This window comes from Callorhinus ursinus, unplaced genomic scaffold, assembly GCF_003265705.2.
Source record: "Callorhinus ursinus isolate GAN/ISIS: 27379988/994484 unplaced genomic scaffold, GSC_fseal_2.0 scaffold15, whole genome shotgun sequence".
Taxonomy (NCBI): Eukaryota; Metazoa; Chordata; class Mammalia; order Carnivora; family Otariidae; genus Callorhinus; species Callorhinus ursinus.
The window spans coordinates 44,244,388-44,260,852 of NW_027397077.1; the positions used below are offsets into that span (position 1 = coordinate 44,244,388).

General features: G+C 52.2%; 1 protein-coding gene across 4 annotated transcripts in view; it reads left to right on the forward strand.

The window, feature by feature from the left end:
* The window catches only part of NUP210 (nucleoporin 210), a 107,270-nt gene that overhangs the window by 60,877 nt on the left and 29,928 nt on the right, over positions 1–16,465 (forward strand). For all 4 annotated transcript variants that reach the window (XM_073901718.1, XM_073901717.1, XM_073901716.1 and 1 more), the window contains exons 17-21: positions 3,953–4,145; positions 4,604–4,710; positions 6,538–6,642; positions 6,734–6,835; positions 15,723–15,851. In XM_073901718.1, the coding sequence (XP_073757819.1) occupies positions 3,953–4,145; positions 4,604–4,710; positions 6,538–6,642; positions 6,734–6,835; positions 15,723–15,851 (636 nt within the window). The remainder of the gene's footprint in view (positions 1–3,952; positions 4,146–4,603; positions 4,711–6,537; positions 6,643–6,733; positions 6,836–15,722; positions 15,852–16,465) is intronic.

A 16,465-nucleotide genomic window follows, 5' to 3' on the forward strand; every position in this document is an offset into this window, starting at 1 on the left:
CTGCGGCCTGGGTGTTGGTGGCAGGGAGCAGACGGCTGTCATTCCCAAGCTGAAAATCTGTGTGTTCAGGACTTAATTCTTCTCCCTGATCTGGGGGGCTCTTGAGATGAAAGTCCTGAAAGCTACACATTTTAAACCACTTTCATGTATTTAGCACATTATCCCTAAAGAATATAGTCATGCTATGTCTGGACTCTTCTGGAAAACCTGGCCTCTCGGTCCACTGGATGTGACGCCAGGAGTCAGGCAGCAGCTAACATCAGTAGGGACTGATGGCTGGCTCTGAATTCCTCCTTGAATGACCTGGGTGACAGCAGTCTCCGAGGATTATAGGGGACAGACATGAGTGGACCGAAGGTGTTCAGAATGGTAAATGTTACACTTCTTAACTTATTCTCTGCTTAGACCTGGCCAGCAGCTTCTCATTCCCCCAGAGCAAAAGCCAATCCCTTTCTGTGACCTGCAATCCCAGAGTCCTGGGCCCAATTAATCTCCCCCCACCTGCTCCACCCGTGCTGGGGTGCCCCGTCATGCTGTGAGCACCCCGGAACGTGCCCTGTGTGCATCCCCGACTTGCTCTTCCCTCTGGCTTGACTTCTCTCCTCTCCTGTGCCCCCAGGCCTCCCCCTCCCTGCCTCCTTCACCTCTTGAGGGTACTTTATTCAAATGTTACCCCTTGGAAGGGTGTCCTCAGTCTTTAGACCTTACCGAAAGTTTTTCCCTTCCCTCAACATTTCATATTCTGGTTCCCTTCTCCCCCTGCCCCTGAGCTGTTAACATCATCCAATGCTGTAGAATTTACGTGTTTATTTCCTTCTTTTTGAGTCTCTAGAAGAGAGCCCTGCTCATGGTAGGTAGTAAGGTGATGGACAAATGAGGGCGCAGGGTGCTCGTTCCTGTGTCTTCTGCCCCTGACTTTTTTTTTTTTTTTAAGATTTTATCATTTATTTTGGCAGAAAGGAGAGAGAAAGTGTGTGTGAGCGCATAAGCAGGGGGGAGTGGGAGAGGGAGAGGCAGGCTCCCATGCTGAGCAGGGAGCCCAATGCGGGGCTCGATCCCAAGACCCTGGGATCATGACCTGAGCCGGAGGCAGATGCTTAACGACTGAGCCACTCAGGCGCCCCTCTGCCCCTGACTCTTGAAGGCCCAAATGCCCGGAGAAGCCAAGTGGGGTGCTGCTAAAGGAAGGGGGCTCGCAGTAGGGGAACCAGGGGCTACTGACCTGGAGAGCAGGTGACCCTCCGCAGGACAGCCTGCCCCTCTCAGCTCCAGCCCCTTCAAGCCCAGGCTGGCCAAACCTTTTCATTTTCAAAGAAAAAAAACCAGGCAGATCGATGGGCATCTTCCTTGTCTTCACACGCTGGGCACTTGCCAAGTGAGCTGTGTCTGACCGTCTGTTGGCTGTGACCTCTGGGTCAGCGCAGGTTGTCTCCCTTGACTGAAGGATGACAGGCAGTGGAGCACAGCTCTGAATGGACTTGTGCGTGTTGTAGATCTCACTCACCAGGAAATAATGGACCTCAGACAGAATCGCTGGGCCATCCATCAGGCCTGGAGTTGCGGAGCTGTGAGCCACTCGGGCATGGCCCCTGCGATTTATGATCTCACTAGGGGACCTTGAGAAAGATATATCCCTGCCATGCATCCTGGGTATAGTATCAATTTAATTTTATACCTCTCCAAAGCCAGAGGCCACCCAAGATGTATTTGCAGAGTAAATTATGGATGAGGCCAGACACCAGCACAGAGCTGACGGGTCAGAGTGACAAAGTGGAACCCGACTCCAGCCTGACCCCAGTCCTCGGCTCGGGTTGTCCTGTGTTCAGCTCACTGCGGCTGCGCGCCAGTTGCGTGCCGGGAGACTGATTAGCCAGGGCTTGCCTGGAGCCCCCGCCCGACTGGTGCACCGGGGAGAGGCCACACAGTCAGGGGAGGCTGCACCCTCACAGAGGAGGGCCTGTAGGCTCTAAAATTAGGCTGGCAGAGTTCCCAAAACCTGTGTGACCTTGGGCAAGTTGCTGAATGTCTCTGAGTCTCAGCCTTCCTGTTTGTAAAATGGGGATAATATTGTTGCCCCCAAGGCCTGTTGGAAAGATCCAAGCATGCTTGGCACAGGGTGTTAATGTCATTCCCTGGGAGCACAGCGGCAGGGAAGGGCATTAGTTTTCCACCCAGGTTGCTTCTAGAGGAAAGAGCAGGGCATCTAGAAAATGCCACTTCTTGTCCCTGCCCAGAGTCAACAGCTCCTGGCTGGAATCCAGAATTGTTAAAAAAAATCCTTTGCATCCCCAGGGGATTATGCTGACCTGAGTTTAAAATATGCAGCATGCTTTGGTTCGGTGTTTGGGGGCAAGAGAGCTAGAAGGAGCTGGGGAAGAGCCCTCCTGGCGCCCGTCAGGAGTTCGGGGACAGCCTCAGTCTGGATAGGTGAGGCTAGGCTGCAGTAACAAGCACCCCCAGATCCCAGTGCCTTCCCACAGCACAGTTCACTTCTCCCTCTTGCCACATGTGCATCACGGTGGTGGGGGACCAGGCTTCGTGTCCCTGCTCTCTTCCTTCTGAGACACAGTTGGTGGGACAGCCACCGTGTGGAACATGGCCAGAGAGGAGGAGAGCCGGGCAGATCGCTTTGCCCTGGAGGCATTTTAAGTCAGTTTCCCCTTTCACTGGTCAAAGTGAGTGACACGGTCACTCCTAACTGCAGGGGCCTGAGAAGTAGAGCCCTGGTTTCTGGACCCATGCCTGGCAGAGAACCGGACACACTGGTGACCACTGCAAGTGACTGCCCATTTCCCGACTTGCACGTTTGTTTTAGTGAGCCGGGCTCTTTAAAATGATCTCATACAACCCTTACTTAAAATGGAGTCCTGGGAGGTGGGTTCTGTTATGATGCCCACTTCACAGACAGAGGAACTAAGGCTCTGGAAGGTGGGCAGCTTGCCTGGGTGGTGAGAGGTCGAGGTTTGAGTCCAGGCAGTGGAACTCGGATGTCTATGTGCTTAGGGTCCCTGCTTTGCTCCCTGCCCCGCCTGCCCCCTTGCCAACCGGGCAGGGAGCGGAGGGGATGAACCAGCATCTGGGAGGAATGAGGCCAGCTTGGCGTGGGTTCTGAGGATTTGCTTCGGGAGCAAGAGGTAGTGGTAGAGTGGTTGTAATTCAGGGTTTGGAACTGAACCCTGAAGGTGTACCATTCATTTGCCGAGTCGCCTTTGATTTGTTCCTTTCCTTCCCTGGGACTCTGCTTCCTCACCCTTAATATGGGGATGACTCCTCCCATCTCACTGGGATATTTAAGGATCGGGTGAGAACTTGGCTCCAAGAGGAGCTTTGCAAGCTGAATGACTCTGGGACATTTTAGAGGTTGTAATTGGTGTTCCTGTTAAACCCTTGGGGGCAGGGGTCATGCTGGAGGAGCTGGGCGTGTATGGGCCAGGGAGGAGGTGGCAAGGATTTGGGAAGGTAAGGCCAGAGAGGAAGCAGAGCAGCCTGGCTAAGGTGGTGGTGGGAGGGGCTGGGCTCTAGGGCAGGGTCTCCTGACCTTGGCACTCCTGACATTTCGGACCAGATCCTTACTTCTTGAGGGTTGTTCTGTGCATTGTGTGGTGTTAGGTGGCATCCCTGACTTCTACCCACTAGATGTCCATTGCAACCCTTCCCCCCCTGCCCCACAGTTGTGATCATCAAAAAGGCTTTCAGACATCTCCAGGATCATGCTTGGGGGAGCAAACTTCCCCCCTCCTTGAGGACCACGGGCTGGAGTAAAAGGCCAGGTTGGAAAGGGCTACGAGGCATCTCGACGGCTGGGCAGCATAGTTAGTGACTTGGCCCACCTCATCACCAGGCCCCGGGAGCCCCGAAGGCAGCCAGCCAGGTCCAGGGTGCCCCGCGCGGTCAGGAGCAGCTGTGCCTGGTTCTGGGCTTGGCCAGGATGTGGGACTTTTACCTCTTGCAGGTTCCAGTCTCTAGCCATCGCAACCCCCTGCTGGACCTGGCTGCCTACGACCAGCAGGGCCGCAGATTCGACAATTTCAGCTCTCTGAGCATCCAGTGGGAGTCGACCAGGCCCTCGCTGGCCAGCATCAAGCTTGAGCTGCCCATGCAGCTAGTGGCCCGGGGCGATGGGAGCGGCCAGCGGAAGCTGCACGGTGAGTTGGGTGGGGAGCCTGATGACCCAGACCAGGAGTACAGAGTGTAGTGAGACCCCAGGCGGACGGAGGGGCGCTGAGGAGGGCTGGTGGCAACTGTGGACCCCACTGGACCCCTCTTTCAGGGCTGGGCGGACAGGCTTGGGCTCAGGGCAGGGGAGGGTCACGTCCCAGCTTGCGCAGATCAACCAGCCTCCGAGACCCACATGACTCTGAGCCACGTGCCTTCCCAGACCTGTGGGCAGCCAGAAGTTGCAGCCAGCGCAGCTCCCGGAAGCCGCACTGTGGCACTTTGCTCAGGGTTTGGTAACTCTTATGGTGCATACATTTGAAACAAACTTGCTTATGTATTTTTAGGACCAGAGATTTAAAACTGCAAGTCGGAAGGAGGGAGGGGCTGCTTCACAGGCAGCAAGGGGGCAAAAACCCGACATCTGTTCTCCTCTCCCTGGACTCAGGTTTGCAGGCCATTTCGGTTCACGAGGCATCAGGGACCACAGCCATCTCCGCCACCGCCACGGGCTACCAGCAGTCCCACCTCAGCACGGCCAGAGTGGAGCCGTCGGTATCTCCCCGGGCCCCGGGCAGGGTGTGCCCTCTGCTCCTGCTCACGTCCTGCCCACTGTCTGCACGTCCCGAGCCCCCGAGCCCCCTCCATTCACCAACCCATTCCCAGTCGAGTGCCATGGGCTTACGTGAACTGGGGCCCCTTCCCACTGGCCTCCTGCCTCCAGCACCTCCATCCCCCACGCCTGGCACTTAGGCAGCCGGTGGGATCCAACTTAAAGGCGGTCAGTCTGGCCCTGGCACCTCGTGGCCCCTGCATACAGCTTTGGGAGCCCCTGTGCTCATCTGTCCTGCCTCTTCTCCCACACAGCCCTGACCTCACACCCCACCCAAGGATGTGCCTCAGTGGCTCGGGCCTCCGTGACTTGGCACCCAGAGTCCCCACTGCCTGGAAGGCCATCCCCCTCCTCCTCTTCACTCCTCCCCACCTGGTGGCCTCCCGCTCGTTAGTCCCAGCCACAATGTCAGCCTGTCTGCAGAGTGGTCGCTGAGCCCGGGCACCGAGTACCTGCCCCCCCCACCATGGTATAGATGCCCCCCACATACACTGTGGCCACCATCTGCATACACTTGGGTCGAGGCCTGTTGAGTCTTATCTCCCTACCCTAGCATCTCATGGCCCCCCCGCAGAAGCACTGCTTGTGGGTGGCAAGTGGGTACATATGAGGGAGGCATGAGAAGGCCTCCCCAAGAGTGGTCTTGCCTGGATGATCCGCCCCCATGGTGAGGGAGTGGCAGCAGTCAACTTGGGTTTTGTATAGGACGAAGGCAGGAGATGGTGGCTGGAAGGAGAAGGTGGGACTGGGTTCCGGGAGACCCTAAGTGCCAGGATAAGGAGCTTGAAGTTGTCTCCTGGGTAGTGGGGAGCAAGGGAAGCATTTGGAGGGGGTGGGACCCCAGTGGGAGTAGCCCTGAAGCTGGCCTGGGGGGAGGTGGCCCTCAAGGAGCATACCTGTATGACCCTGGTGGCTCAAGCCCTGGGTCATCTGTCCCCACCTGCACAGGGAGTCCCTTGGCTGTGGGTGGCCTCATGGGCCTCCCCCTTCAGGGCCTCGGCACCTAGGCTCTTTGGCCTGTGGGCTTTTCTCTAGTGATACCACCCACACCTTCACTTCCTTGGTGTCTGCTCACCTGAGAGTCCCCCCCATCCCTAACCCGCCCCTCAGTGCCTTCACAACCCCCCCCCAAGCTCTGACACAAGTCCTTCATTTACTTTCACTTATAATCCTGACCTCCAGTAAATTTGCGTCATTGCCGAGGGCAGTTATGGGACCCCCGGGGCAGGCACAGTGCTGGGTATAGGGGAGGTGCTCAAGCACGTGAGTACACAGCAAGTCCTTGCTGGGGTGGGTCCGGCAGTCTCCCTTAAGGTACATGTAGCAGCATCACATACTTGGATGCGTGCACCACCCACGGGGGCAGGGGCCATGCTTGTTTCCTTGGGAGCCCACCGTGAGGACGCCCCTCCACTCAGCACCTTTGCTGCAAGCCCCGGCCCCTCACACACAGCTCCACAGCTGGTCATCTGCTGTGTGCCCCTGCTTTCCTGGGGGGTGGTGAATCGCCTGCTTCACAGGGCCTGGCAGGTGGGGTGGGGTGCTGGCCTTGGCAGAATTACCGGATGTCTCAAAGAGATGTGGCCTCTTGGCTGGGCTTGGAGCATGCATGATGGTTTTCCCAGGGCCGTGTCCCCAGCGTAACAAGTACTCTGGAGTGACGCCAGGGCCCGGGGTTTCTAGTGCTGCCCTTTCAGGGCTGAAGCCCATGGGCTGGCCCAGGGTTGGCCCATTGCCTTGAATCTGATGGCACTGCCTTGCCCCTACAGTACGACCCTCTTGTGCCCGTGTCGGCCTCCATAGAACTCATCCTGGTGGAGGACGTGAGGGTGAGCCCGGAGGAGGTGACCATCTACAACCACCCCAGTGTTCAGGTACGGATTCCTTTCCCTGCCACCATGCTACCTGGGTGTGGCCCACGGGGGCCCCCTTGCCTCTGACACCCGGGCTGACCCCTCCTTGCAGACCGAGTTGCACATCAGAGAAGGCTCTGGCTACTTCTTCCTCAACACCAGCACCGCAGACATCATCAAGGTGGTCTACCAGGAGGCCAGGGGCGTGGCCATGGTGAGTGCGGGCCCTGTCCCCACGCTCCTTGCAATTCCTCATCTGGGTGGCCTTAGGTTTAATGGAGTGGGTATCTCCAAAGTAAGCACTTGATCACATCGGATGCAATTAGCAAGGTCTTTAGAGTCTGCAGTTCATCATTTGTGAAACTTTCATCCCTTGTGAGCTACCTTTGTGACTTTTGTTCCACGTCCACAAACTACCCACACTGTTAGTTATTAACTAGTGGTTTCATGTCTGTCAATCTTTTAATTAAAACACGATTATATAAGCAGCACTATAACAATGATAAGAAAGATTGCTTTTGAAAGGTATATCGGCTTTTTCTGTTCTTCCATATTCCTTTCTTGACCCTCTCCCTATTCTGGCAAATACTGACTCAGCTGTGCCCACAGTATGGAAGGATTTAGCATTCTGCGTTTGTCAGGGGTTGCTGACATGTTGCTATGTAGGCTGGCTGATTTTTTAAAAATATATTTTTTAAAGATTTATTTATGTATTTTAGAGAGAGAGAGAGAGCAGAGGGGAGGGGCAGAGGAAGAGGGAGAGAGAATCCCAAGCAGACTCCATGCTGAGCCTGGACCCTGCTGCAGGGCTCGATCCCACGACCCCGAGATCATGACCTGAGCCAAAAACAAAAGTCAGACACCTAACCGAATGTGCCACTGAGGTGCCCCTAGGCTGGCTGATTATTTTTATGTAGTCATTTGTACTTAGCTATTCTCTCTTTATAGAACATTGAGTTGTTTAAATCTTTTTGTTTTTTAAAAATAGCCCCATAGTTACAGCAAAGAGTCAAACCTAACAAACACCAGTATCCTAAATGGCTGCATATCTGCACAATGAGTTATTTTGCAATCCTGCAAACCGAACTTTCTTCAAAATAAACTAACTATGGAATGTGTTGGACCACTACTCTAAGTCATAAATGCAGGCAGCCACGAACAAAGACATGACTCCCAAGTGGCATCATTAAATTGCAGCTCTGCAGTTGCCTTTAGACTGCTCCAGAAGTCCATTTCTCTGGTTTGTGACTCAGTGACTATCTTGACACAGGGAGTCACAAAATTATTTGCCTCTGGAGTGGGACAGTGTAAAGTACAATGAGGGACACGAGCAGGGTTCCCAGGGATGAGGAACATACCAGGAAGGCACCCGATGCTTTTAGTGTCAGAGAGTAATAGGGAGTGGTGGGGACTGTGGCAAAGTGGAAAGCAGAGACTGTGTCTAACAGACAGCCACCGTGTGCTGCTAGCTGCCATTTATTTTTATTTTTTAAATTTTATTGTTTTTTAAAAGATTTTATTTATTTATTTATTTGAGAGAGAGCACACGTGCAAATGCAAGAGCTGGGGGAGGGGCAGAAGGAGAGGGAGAGAATCTCAAGCAGACTCCACACTGAGCACGGAGCCCAACACAGGGTTTGGTCCCATGACTGGAAGATCATGACCTGAGCCAAAACTAAGAGTCAGATGCTTAACCAACTAAGCCACCCAGGCACCCTGCCTTTTGGGGTTTTTTTTGTTTGTTTTTAAAGATTTTATTTATTTGAGAGAGAGAGAGCATGAGCAGGGGGAGGGGTAGAGGGAGAAGCAAACTCCCCACCTAGCAGGGAGCCCAGTATGGGGCTCCATCCCAGGACCCCAAGATCATGATCTGAGCCAGAGGCAGATGCTTAACTGACTGAGCCACCCAGGTGCCCCAGCTTTTGTATTTTTTTAATTAACATATAATGTATTATTTGTTTCAGGGGTACAGACCTGTGAGTCATCAGTCTTACACAATTCACAGTGCTCACCATGGCACATACCCTCCCCAATGTCCATCACCAGCCACCCCATCCCTCCCACCCCCACCACTCCAGCAACCCTCAGTTTGTTTCCTGAGATTAAGAGTCTCTTATGGTTTGTCTCCCTCTCGGGTTTCGTCTTGCTTCATTTTTCTCTCTTCCCCTATGATCCTCTGCCTTGTTTCTCAAATTCCACATATCAGTGAGATCATATGATACTTACTTGTCTTTGTCTGATTGACTTATTTCGCTTAACATAATACCCTCTAGTTGCATCCACGTCGTTGCAAATGGCAAGATCTCATTCCTTTTGATGGCTGCATAATATTCCATTGTGTATATATACCACATCGTCTTTATCCTTTCGTCTGTCGATGGACATCTGGGCTCTTTCCATAGTTTGGCTATTGTGGACATTGCTGCTATAGTGCACGTGCCCCTTTGGATCACTATATTTGTATCTTTGGGGTAAAAACCCAGTAGTGCAATTGCTGGGTCATTTTTAACTTTTTGAGGAACCTCCATACTGTTTTCCAGAGTGGCTGCACCAGCTTGCGTTCCCACCAACAGTGCAGGAGGGGTCCCCTTTCTCTGCATCCTCGCCAACACCTTTCGTGTCCTGACTTGTTAATTTTAGCCATTCTGACTGGTGTGAGGTGGTATCTCATTGAGGTTTTGATTTGGATTTCCCTGCCTTTTGTTATTTTTAATACCAGCTTTATTGTGGTATAATTCACATACTGTACATTTCGCCTATTTTAAGTGTACAAGTCAGTGGTGTTTAGTTGACTCATAGACAGGTGCATCCAGGACATTTTCATCACCTCAAAAAGAAACCCATACCCTCTAGCTATCTCCTCCCTGTTCTTACACACAGAAACAAAAGAGTACTCGATTTTGTCATATGCTTTTTCTATGTCTCTTGAAATGATGATGTGGTTTTTGTTTTCTATTCTATTGATACGACGTATTGCATTAATTGCCTTTTCAGACGTTAAACCAACCTTGCATTTCTGGGGCAAATGCTACTTGATCATGATATATAATTCTTTTTACATGTAACTGGAAGATGTTTGCTAGTATTTTGTTGAGTTTATGCTCATAGTCCTAAGAGACACTTGTCTGTGCTTTTCTCTCCTGTGATTTCTTCATCTGGTTTGGGTATCAGGGTAGCATCAGCCTCACGGAATGACTTAGCAGTGTTCCTTCTTATTTTTGGAAGAGTTTGAGCAGAATTGGTAATAAGTACTCTTAAATATTGGGTAGAATTAACCAGTGAAGCCATCAGAACGTGATCTGCTCTTCCTGGGCGGTTTTTTGATTACTAATTCAGTCTCTTCGTATGTTACAGGTCTACTCACACTGTTTCTTTTTGAGTCCATTTTGGTACCTTGGGTCTTTATAGGACAATTCAGGTTTTTTGCTTTTTGGTTATTTGTTTTCACATTTTTTTACATCCCTCGTCAGTGATTGACCTTGGTCTTTACCTGTCTGTGGAGAGGCTTTCTCCTGGTTCAGTCCCTCGGTGAAGGGTGAGGAAGCATGTCATAATACTCCTGTTCTTCCCAGGGGCAGTCTCAACTGGCAGAACCCCTTAGGTGTGTTGCCATAAATCAGAGCAAGAAAACACTGTCTCTTAGCACTTGGGAACAAGTGTGTGTTGTTAGAGACAGCATGAGGGTTGCTAGAAGTCTGAGATCATAGGAAGCTGTCCCCAGAGCATTTTTGTTCCCTTTATAAAAGAAAGAATAATTCCCTGGCCATCCCTCCTGCCATGTAAATGAGTGTTCACTGTCACATCCTTCATATTAAAAGGAAGAGCTCAAATCATAAATAATTCTGACTGCTTGAGACGTGCCTTGCTTTGCTTTACTTCTGGGGATTAAAAAAGAACTCCCCTGTTATTAACAGGGCGCCTGCATGGCTCAGTTAGTTAAGCGTCTGCCTTATGGCTCGGGGCACGATCCCAGGCTCCTGGGATCGAGCCCCATGTCAGGCTCCCTGCTCAGCGGAGAGACTGCTTCTCCCTCTCCCTCTGCCCCTCCCTGCCGCTGGTGCTCTCTCTCTCATGCTCTCTCTCTTTCTCTCTCACATAAATGAATAAAATCTTTAAAAAAAAAAAAAAAAAAAGAACTCCTGGTTGTCAAGAAGAGAGAAGCTTCAAGTTGAGAAAAATGTGTACAGTGCCAACAATACTTGGGGACCCCTTGACTCACATTTACCTCGCCCTTACATTTTGAGTGAGCCTGGAGGATGGGCCTGCAGCCAGAGAGAGAACTCTCCTCCAAGAACAAGAGCTTCTAAGAGCCCGTGTTGGACTGGGCTGCTTCTATAGATAGTGACTGCCCGGTCTCTGGAGGCAGCCAAATAGGAGCTGGGACACTTGTCTGGAAGACTCGGGATTTCAACATCAGGGTCAAGTTTCCCCAGACCTTGAGCCCCTGCTTAGTCCCACAATGCTGCAGTTCTAGGTTTATCTCTGTGCCGTCCCCGTCAGCAGCAGATGGTAGGCTTCTCCAGTCAAGACAAGTATATGTGTCCCCATTCTACAGAGGGTCCCAGCGAGAGCCACAGCAGTTCTGTGGTTGTGGGCTGGCCCTTGCTCATGTGTCTCATCCCACCATGGCTCTTGTGGAGTGGGACAGAGCGCCCAGGGCAGGCACGACCCCCAGGACAAGCCAAGCACTATGGGAAGCACCAGCAGCCTCCCATGGGGCAGACCCCACAAGGTGTGTTTAGGAGGCACCTTGACCCCTGGGGTCTCTGCCTCCCATCGGCTTGGGCCTGTGCAGAGACCATTGCACCTCACGGTGGAGATTGGGTTCTGGTTTCCTCTGCCTCTTCTGTAACCTGCCGGAGGAATTTTTCATGGAGTATTGACAATCGGTGACAGATCCTAGCAGCTTTGCTCAGACAGTTGTTTCTGAAGGACGTTTACACATTTCTTTGGCATTTTCCTGCTGCTAATTAGCAACATTCTCATTTCCCTTAATCACAGAGATGAGAAAGCCCACAGCGGTTCTTCAGTTAGCTCATAGAAAATGTTTCTTTCTTTCCTATTGATACACGTTCGGGATGCAAGAATGGCTCCTGGGTGTGTTTCGGCTCCTGAGGGTCTCTGGGAGGTAGCTGTGGTACTCACACGCCAGGGCCATTGTGGGGCTAGCCTGCCCACACAATGCATGAAGGCCTATGCTGATTTCTGCTCACACACACCCCAAAACTCTGCGAGGGGCCTTTATTTCATTTTTGGCTGGCTTGCCTGTAGGAGTGGCTTACCTGGTTTAAACTTAGAGTTTCTTTCTTCTTCACCCATTCTTTCCATTTCAAATCAAGTCCTGCACGCAGAACCCATGTGACTAGAAAGGCAAGGGGAACGACCCACTGTGTGCCAAGCACCTCGTACCTTTAAGTTATGCATTCATTCTGCAAAGACTGGTGCCGGCCCAGGCTCTGGGAGTCAGTAGTGAACAAATCACGAGCCACAGTGTTTCTCTCCATTTCCTCCATCCTGTGATGCATCGCCAGGCATGGAGACATTGTACATTTGACAAGTGCATCAAGAAGGAAGATGGGGAGGGTAGCAGGTGGCAGCCACAGGCTTTGAACTCGGGTGTGTCCTGCTTTTCCCCAGAGGTACCTGTCTCAGTCCTGGCCTGGCAGGAAGCCTCAGGGCCGGCTGGGGTCCCTGGATGGATTTTCATTCAGCCTCCAAGCCAGGGCTCTTCCCCATGCCTGTGATTCCCCTGTGTTCGTGGTCACCCCCTGCAGGTCTCAAGGACATCTCATTGGGGCCATGGACCCCAACACTTGCATGGCATGGCCTGACGCCCCCCCTCCCCCGATTGACAGGCACTCTATAATAGGAAATGGGAGCTGAAGGCTCCTGTGACGGCTGGAAGTATTTATAGGGTCCTTACTCTTCTATAAATGCCACCTGTCAAGGAACAAGCCTGAAGCATGTGTGGGCCCAGGGAAGCTCAGAGCCGAGCCGGTGCAGGCAGAAGCTGGGGGCCTGGCGGGTGCGAGTGGACATCACGGCGTCAGCCCGCTCACAAGCAGAGCCATCTCTGGCTCCACCGCCAGGGTCTTAATGAGCAGTAATGCATTCATCATTCCCGAAGAGATGACAGGACTTTCCTCTCGGCTCAGTATGCACTGAAGTTCTCACTTCTCACTGAAGTTCAGCACTTAGAAATTAGAACTCGCTCTGGGCCTGGAGTGTCCCCTCCTGCTCTCCTTCATACATGTTCCCCCCCCGAATGTCAGTCAAGAAGCAAGTGGGTCCAAAATACCACGAGAAGCAGACAGGCACAGTACAGATTTGGCAGTGAGGCCAGTCCCCGCTCGGCCGCCAGCGGCCTGGCAAATGCCCCCCTTCTCCAAGAGCGTTTTTTCTCCCAGGTGGCCCAGTGCGCTCTCCCTTGAAGTGTTGCTCAGCAGGGGTGAGGTGAGCCACTGCATGCCGACAGGGGGGCAGGCCGGGACACGCAGCCTCTCCGCGGATGGCAGATTGATGGCCGTCCCCCATTTCTCTTATCCGGAAGGCAGCCAGACGTCCAGCCTCTGGGAAATCAAGTGGAAGACAGAATTGATTTCCCCTCACCATTTTATGTCTTTGTTTAAAATGTGCAAAATGGTCCTTTTGAAGGGGAGGAAAAAAACAAGAAAAAGCCCTCCGTGCATTCCTCTGCGTGGTTCTATCAGCCGCCAGGGCAACATGTAATTTCTTGGTGCCTTGGAGGACGCACTGGTCCCTGACAGCAGGAGGAATAGATTGGAGCCTCAAATTCAGTTTTCAAAGAAAGCTCTCATTTCTCTCTTGAATTTTTAAATGCGTTTTCATTGAGGGAAAAGGAATAAGCCAGGGTGAATCATCCTCGGCAAAACTGGAGGCCTCGTGCTTCCCAGACCCCACTCCTCGGCCCGTATTTCATACCAGACCTGGGTGGCGATGGCTCAAATTGCCGAGGCATCGCTTTGGAATACAACCATGATTTCCGCTCTGGGGTCTTTGTTAATCGACTTGTAAGTCACCATGTGGAATAACTTGGGCATGCCTCATCTGTGTTGATGTGCCTTTGAGCTCAGTGATACTGGCAGAGTTTCCAGCTTGGCTGAGCTTGCTAATCCTCCATGCCCCCAGCTAACTGTAGGTTTGGGCCTCTGCCTCGGCTCTGGCCTTTTCCTGCCCTGCCCACAGTTCCGTTTTGGTTGCTGGGGGCATCCTGCTCTGGCAAGTGGCAAAATGTGGTAGAAGGAGCCCTGAACTGAGAGCTCGGGCACCTGAGTCTCCTCCCCAGTGCTGCCCCTTCAAGGCTGGCTTCCCACCCTGTGTGGGCCTCAGTTTCCCCATGTGTGCATTGAAAGAGTTGGACCACAATCAGCATCTCCCAAAGAGATGAGGGTGTGTGGGTTTGCAGACTTTTTTATTTTTCCTAGAATTTCTAGGTCTTTGCAAAGCTAAAATGAAAGGTAAGCAAGCAAGCTGGAGTAGCAGGTTTCTTTGCCGTAACTAGAGTGACCTAGAGCTGTGACCCTGGATCTTGGTCTGATCAATACATGTTTACTGGGGGGTGAGCCTGTGCCAGACACTAGGCCCAGCCCTGAGGCTACAGCCGATGAGAAGACAGCCTGGGGGAGGATGGACCCTAGACTGTGGTCTCTGTCACAGCCCAATTACAAGCAGTAAAGCTGCACTAGGAGAAGTGAGCAGAGGTAGCGGGAAGCCTTAGCTATCTAATTGGGGAAGACTTTCCTAGGAAGGATGCTTGAGCAGAGGCCTGAAGGATGAGTAGGAGCCAGTAGGTGAAGATGGGGTGTGGGGAGGAAAAAAACCCCAGATTGTTAAGATGGGCTGTGTGGCCCTGAGGCAGGCAGGCCCTAGCTGGCTTTGAGGAACAGAGCAGAACGGTGGCTGGAGCCTGACAGTGGTGAGGGAGCGTAGTTTGCAGTGACATTAGAGCCATGGGCAAGGGCCAGCTCGTGCCAGGTTCTTCTAGGATGTGGGAAGGATTTGGACTCAGTCTCTGGGCCACCTTTGAAGGATGTTAACCTGGATATGATGTGATCACATTTGGCTGTCTCCTTAGGGTCAGAAACCTGCTTTTTCCCCCGACGGGTTCTTGATATTGACCTTCTAGCCTTGTAAACACTGAATCACTGTAAACCTCCCCTCCATGCCCCCTGCCAAATGACTCTTAACACCAGAAACTGCAGCCAGCAAAGCCAGGGCCAGACAGAGATGGGAAGCAGCCCTCTGGACTCAGCCACCAGCTCCATGGTGTGCCCCCCACCTGCCCAGCCCCCAGACCATCCAGTTGAGATACATGCCTAAGCAATATAACACATCACGGCAAGTGCGTGTGCAGTATGAGACAGTGATTGTGGTGCGGTTCATCCGGGGAGGGATGCTTCTGTATGTGGGATCCCTAAAGCAGATAGGGAAAGAAGTAGGTTTAAAATGAGGGAGGTGGGGAGTCTTTGCAGCAAAGACTGGAACAGGTTCGTCCACCTACTCAGAATGTTCACGAGGTCGTCTCTACTTCAAACGTGGCCGAGGCAGAGATGAATGTCGGGATGAATGTGACTCACAGAGTGAATGCTTGAGACTGTGCTGGCTTCTGTGGTCTGTTTCCAGGTTCTGAGGTTCTGTCAGGTCAGACGAGGACTCCTGAGTGAGGGTTCTGTTCAGACAGGAGTTATGTCATGTATGGCACTCTTCTATTACCAGAGCTGCAGGGGCAGGCGGCCTGCACAGGAGACATGAAATCCTGGGTTTGAGCCCCCATGTGTGTCCCGTGGCCACTGACTGCCCTGCTTTGAGCAACTTCCATTTTCTCCTCATAAATTGTACCAAGTTGAAGTAAATGCTCTCCAAGATCCATCCTGGTTCTACCATGTTACATTTCAAGCCCTTCCCCTGGCTGGCAGAGGGGGCTCATAATGAGGAGTAGGCAGGGCAATATCTGGGTTAGGATTTTCCTTGTCTGCAGCTTCTGAGCCCTGGCCTGGAGGCCTCCTCAAGATGGCATCCCATGGGTGATGGGCCGATGCCACAAGCAGCTGCAGGACTGAGCACCCCCTCCAACCTTGCAGGTGCACCCTTTGCTCCCGGGCATGTCGGCCATCATGATCCATGACCTGTGCCTTGCCTTCCCGGCCCCAGCAAAGGCTGACGTGTACGTCTCAGACATTCAGAAGCTCTACGTCCGCGTGGTTGATAAGGTCAGTAACAGTTCCTAATAGGGCCCCTCACTGCTGGTTCACAGAGACGGGGGAGTGGTGAGGTTGTGAGAGTTATTTTCCTCATGCCCTTTGCTCTTTCTCCTGGTTTCTGAGTCCCTGTATCCAGCTCCTGAGTTGCTTTGAGCTTCTAGTGCTGTCTCGCCTCCGTTCCTCCTCGTGCACGATGTGGAGCAACCTTTGCGTTTAGACTTGTTTATGCCAGTTGACATCAGGAAAGCTCAGCTGTAAATCCTGCCCAAAGTTGTCTCCTCCTTAGCCCCGACTTGGGAATTCCTGTCCTCTAGCTGGTGTAGGTTACTAACCAACACTAAGCAAGGCACACAACTTGCTGATGGTGAATTTTCCCCCTGATATGTGGGTTTTGGATTCTTGGGAATCTTAGTGGCAAGTGAGTAAAATGCACTAATGCCAAGTGCTTTTGGAAAAGGAATAATGATAGAATCTTTAATTCTTTAATGCAAACAGGGAATTTTTATTGCTCCAAATACCTGAAGGAGCTGCAGCTAGGCTTACAGAGGGTTGCTGTCAGGTTCCTAGTTTCCTGACTGGAGAGAACAGTTAGTAATTAAAAGGGGAGTGCTTGAGTAGCTTAG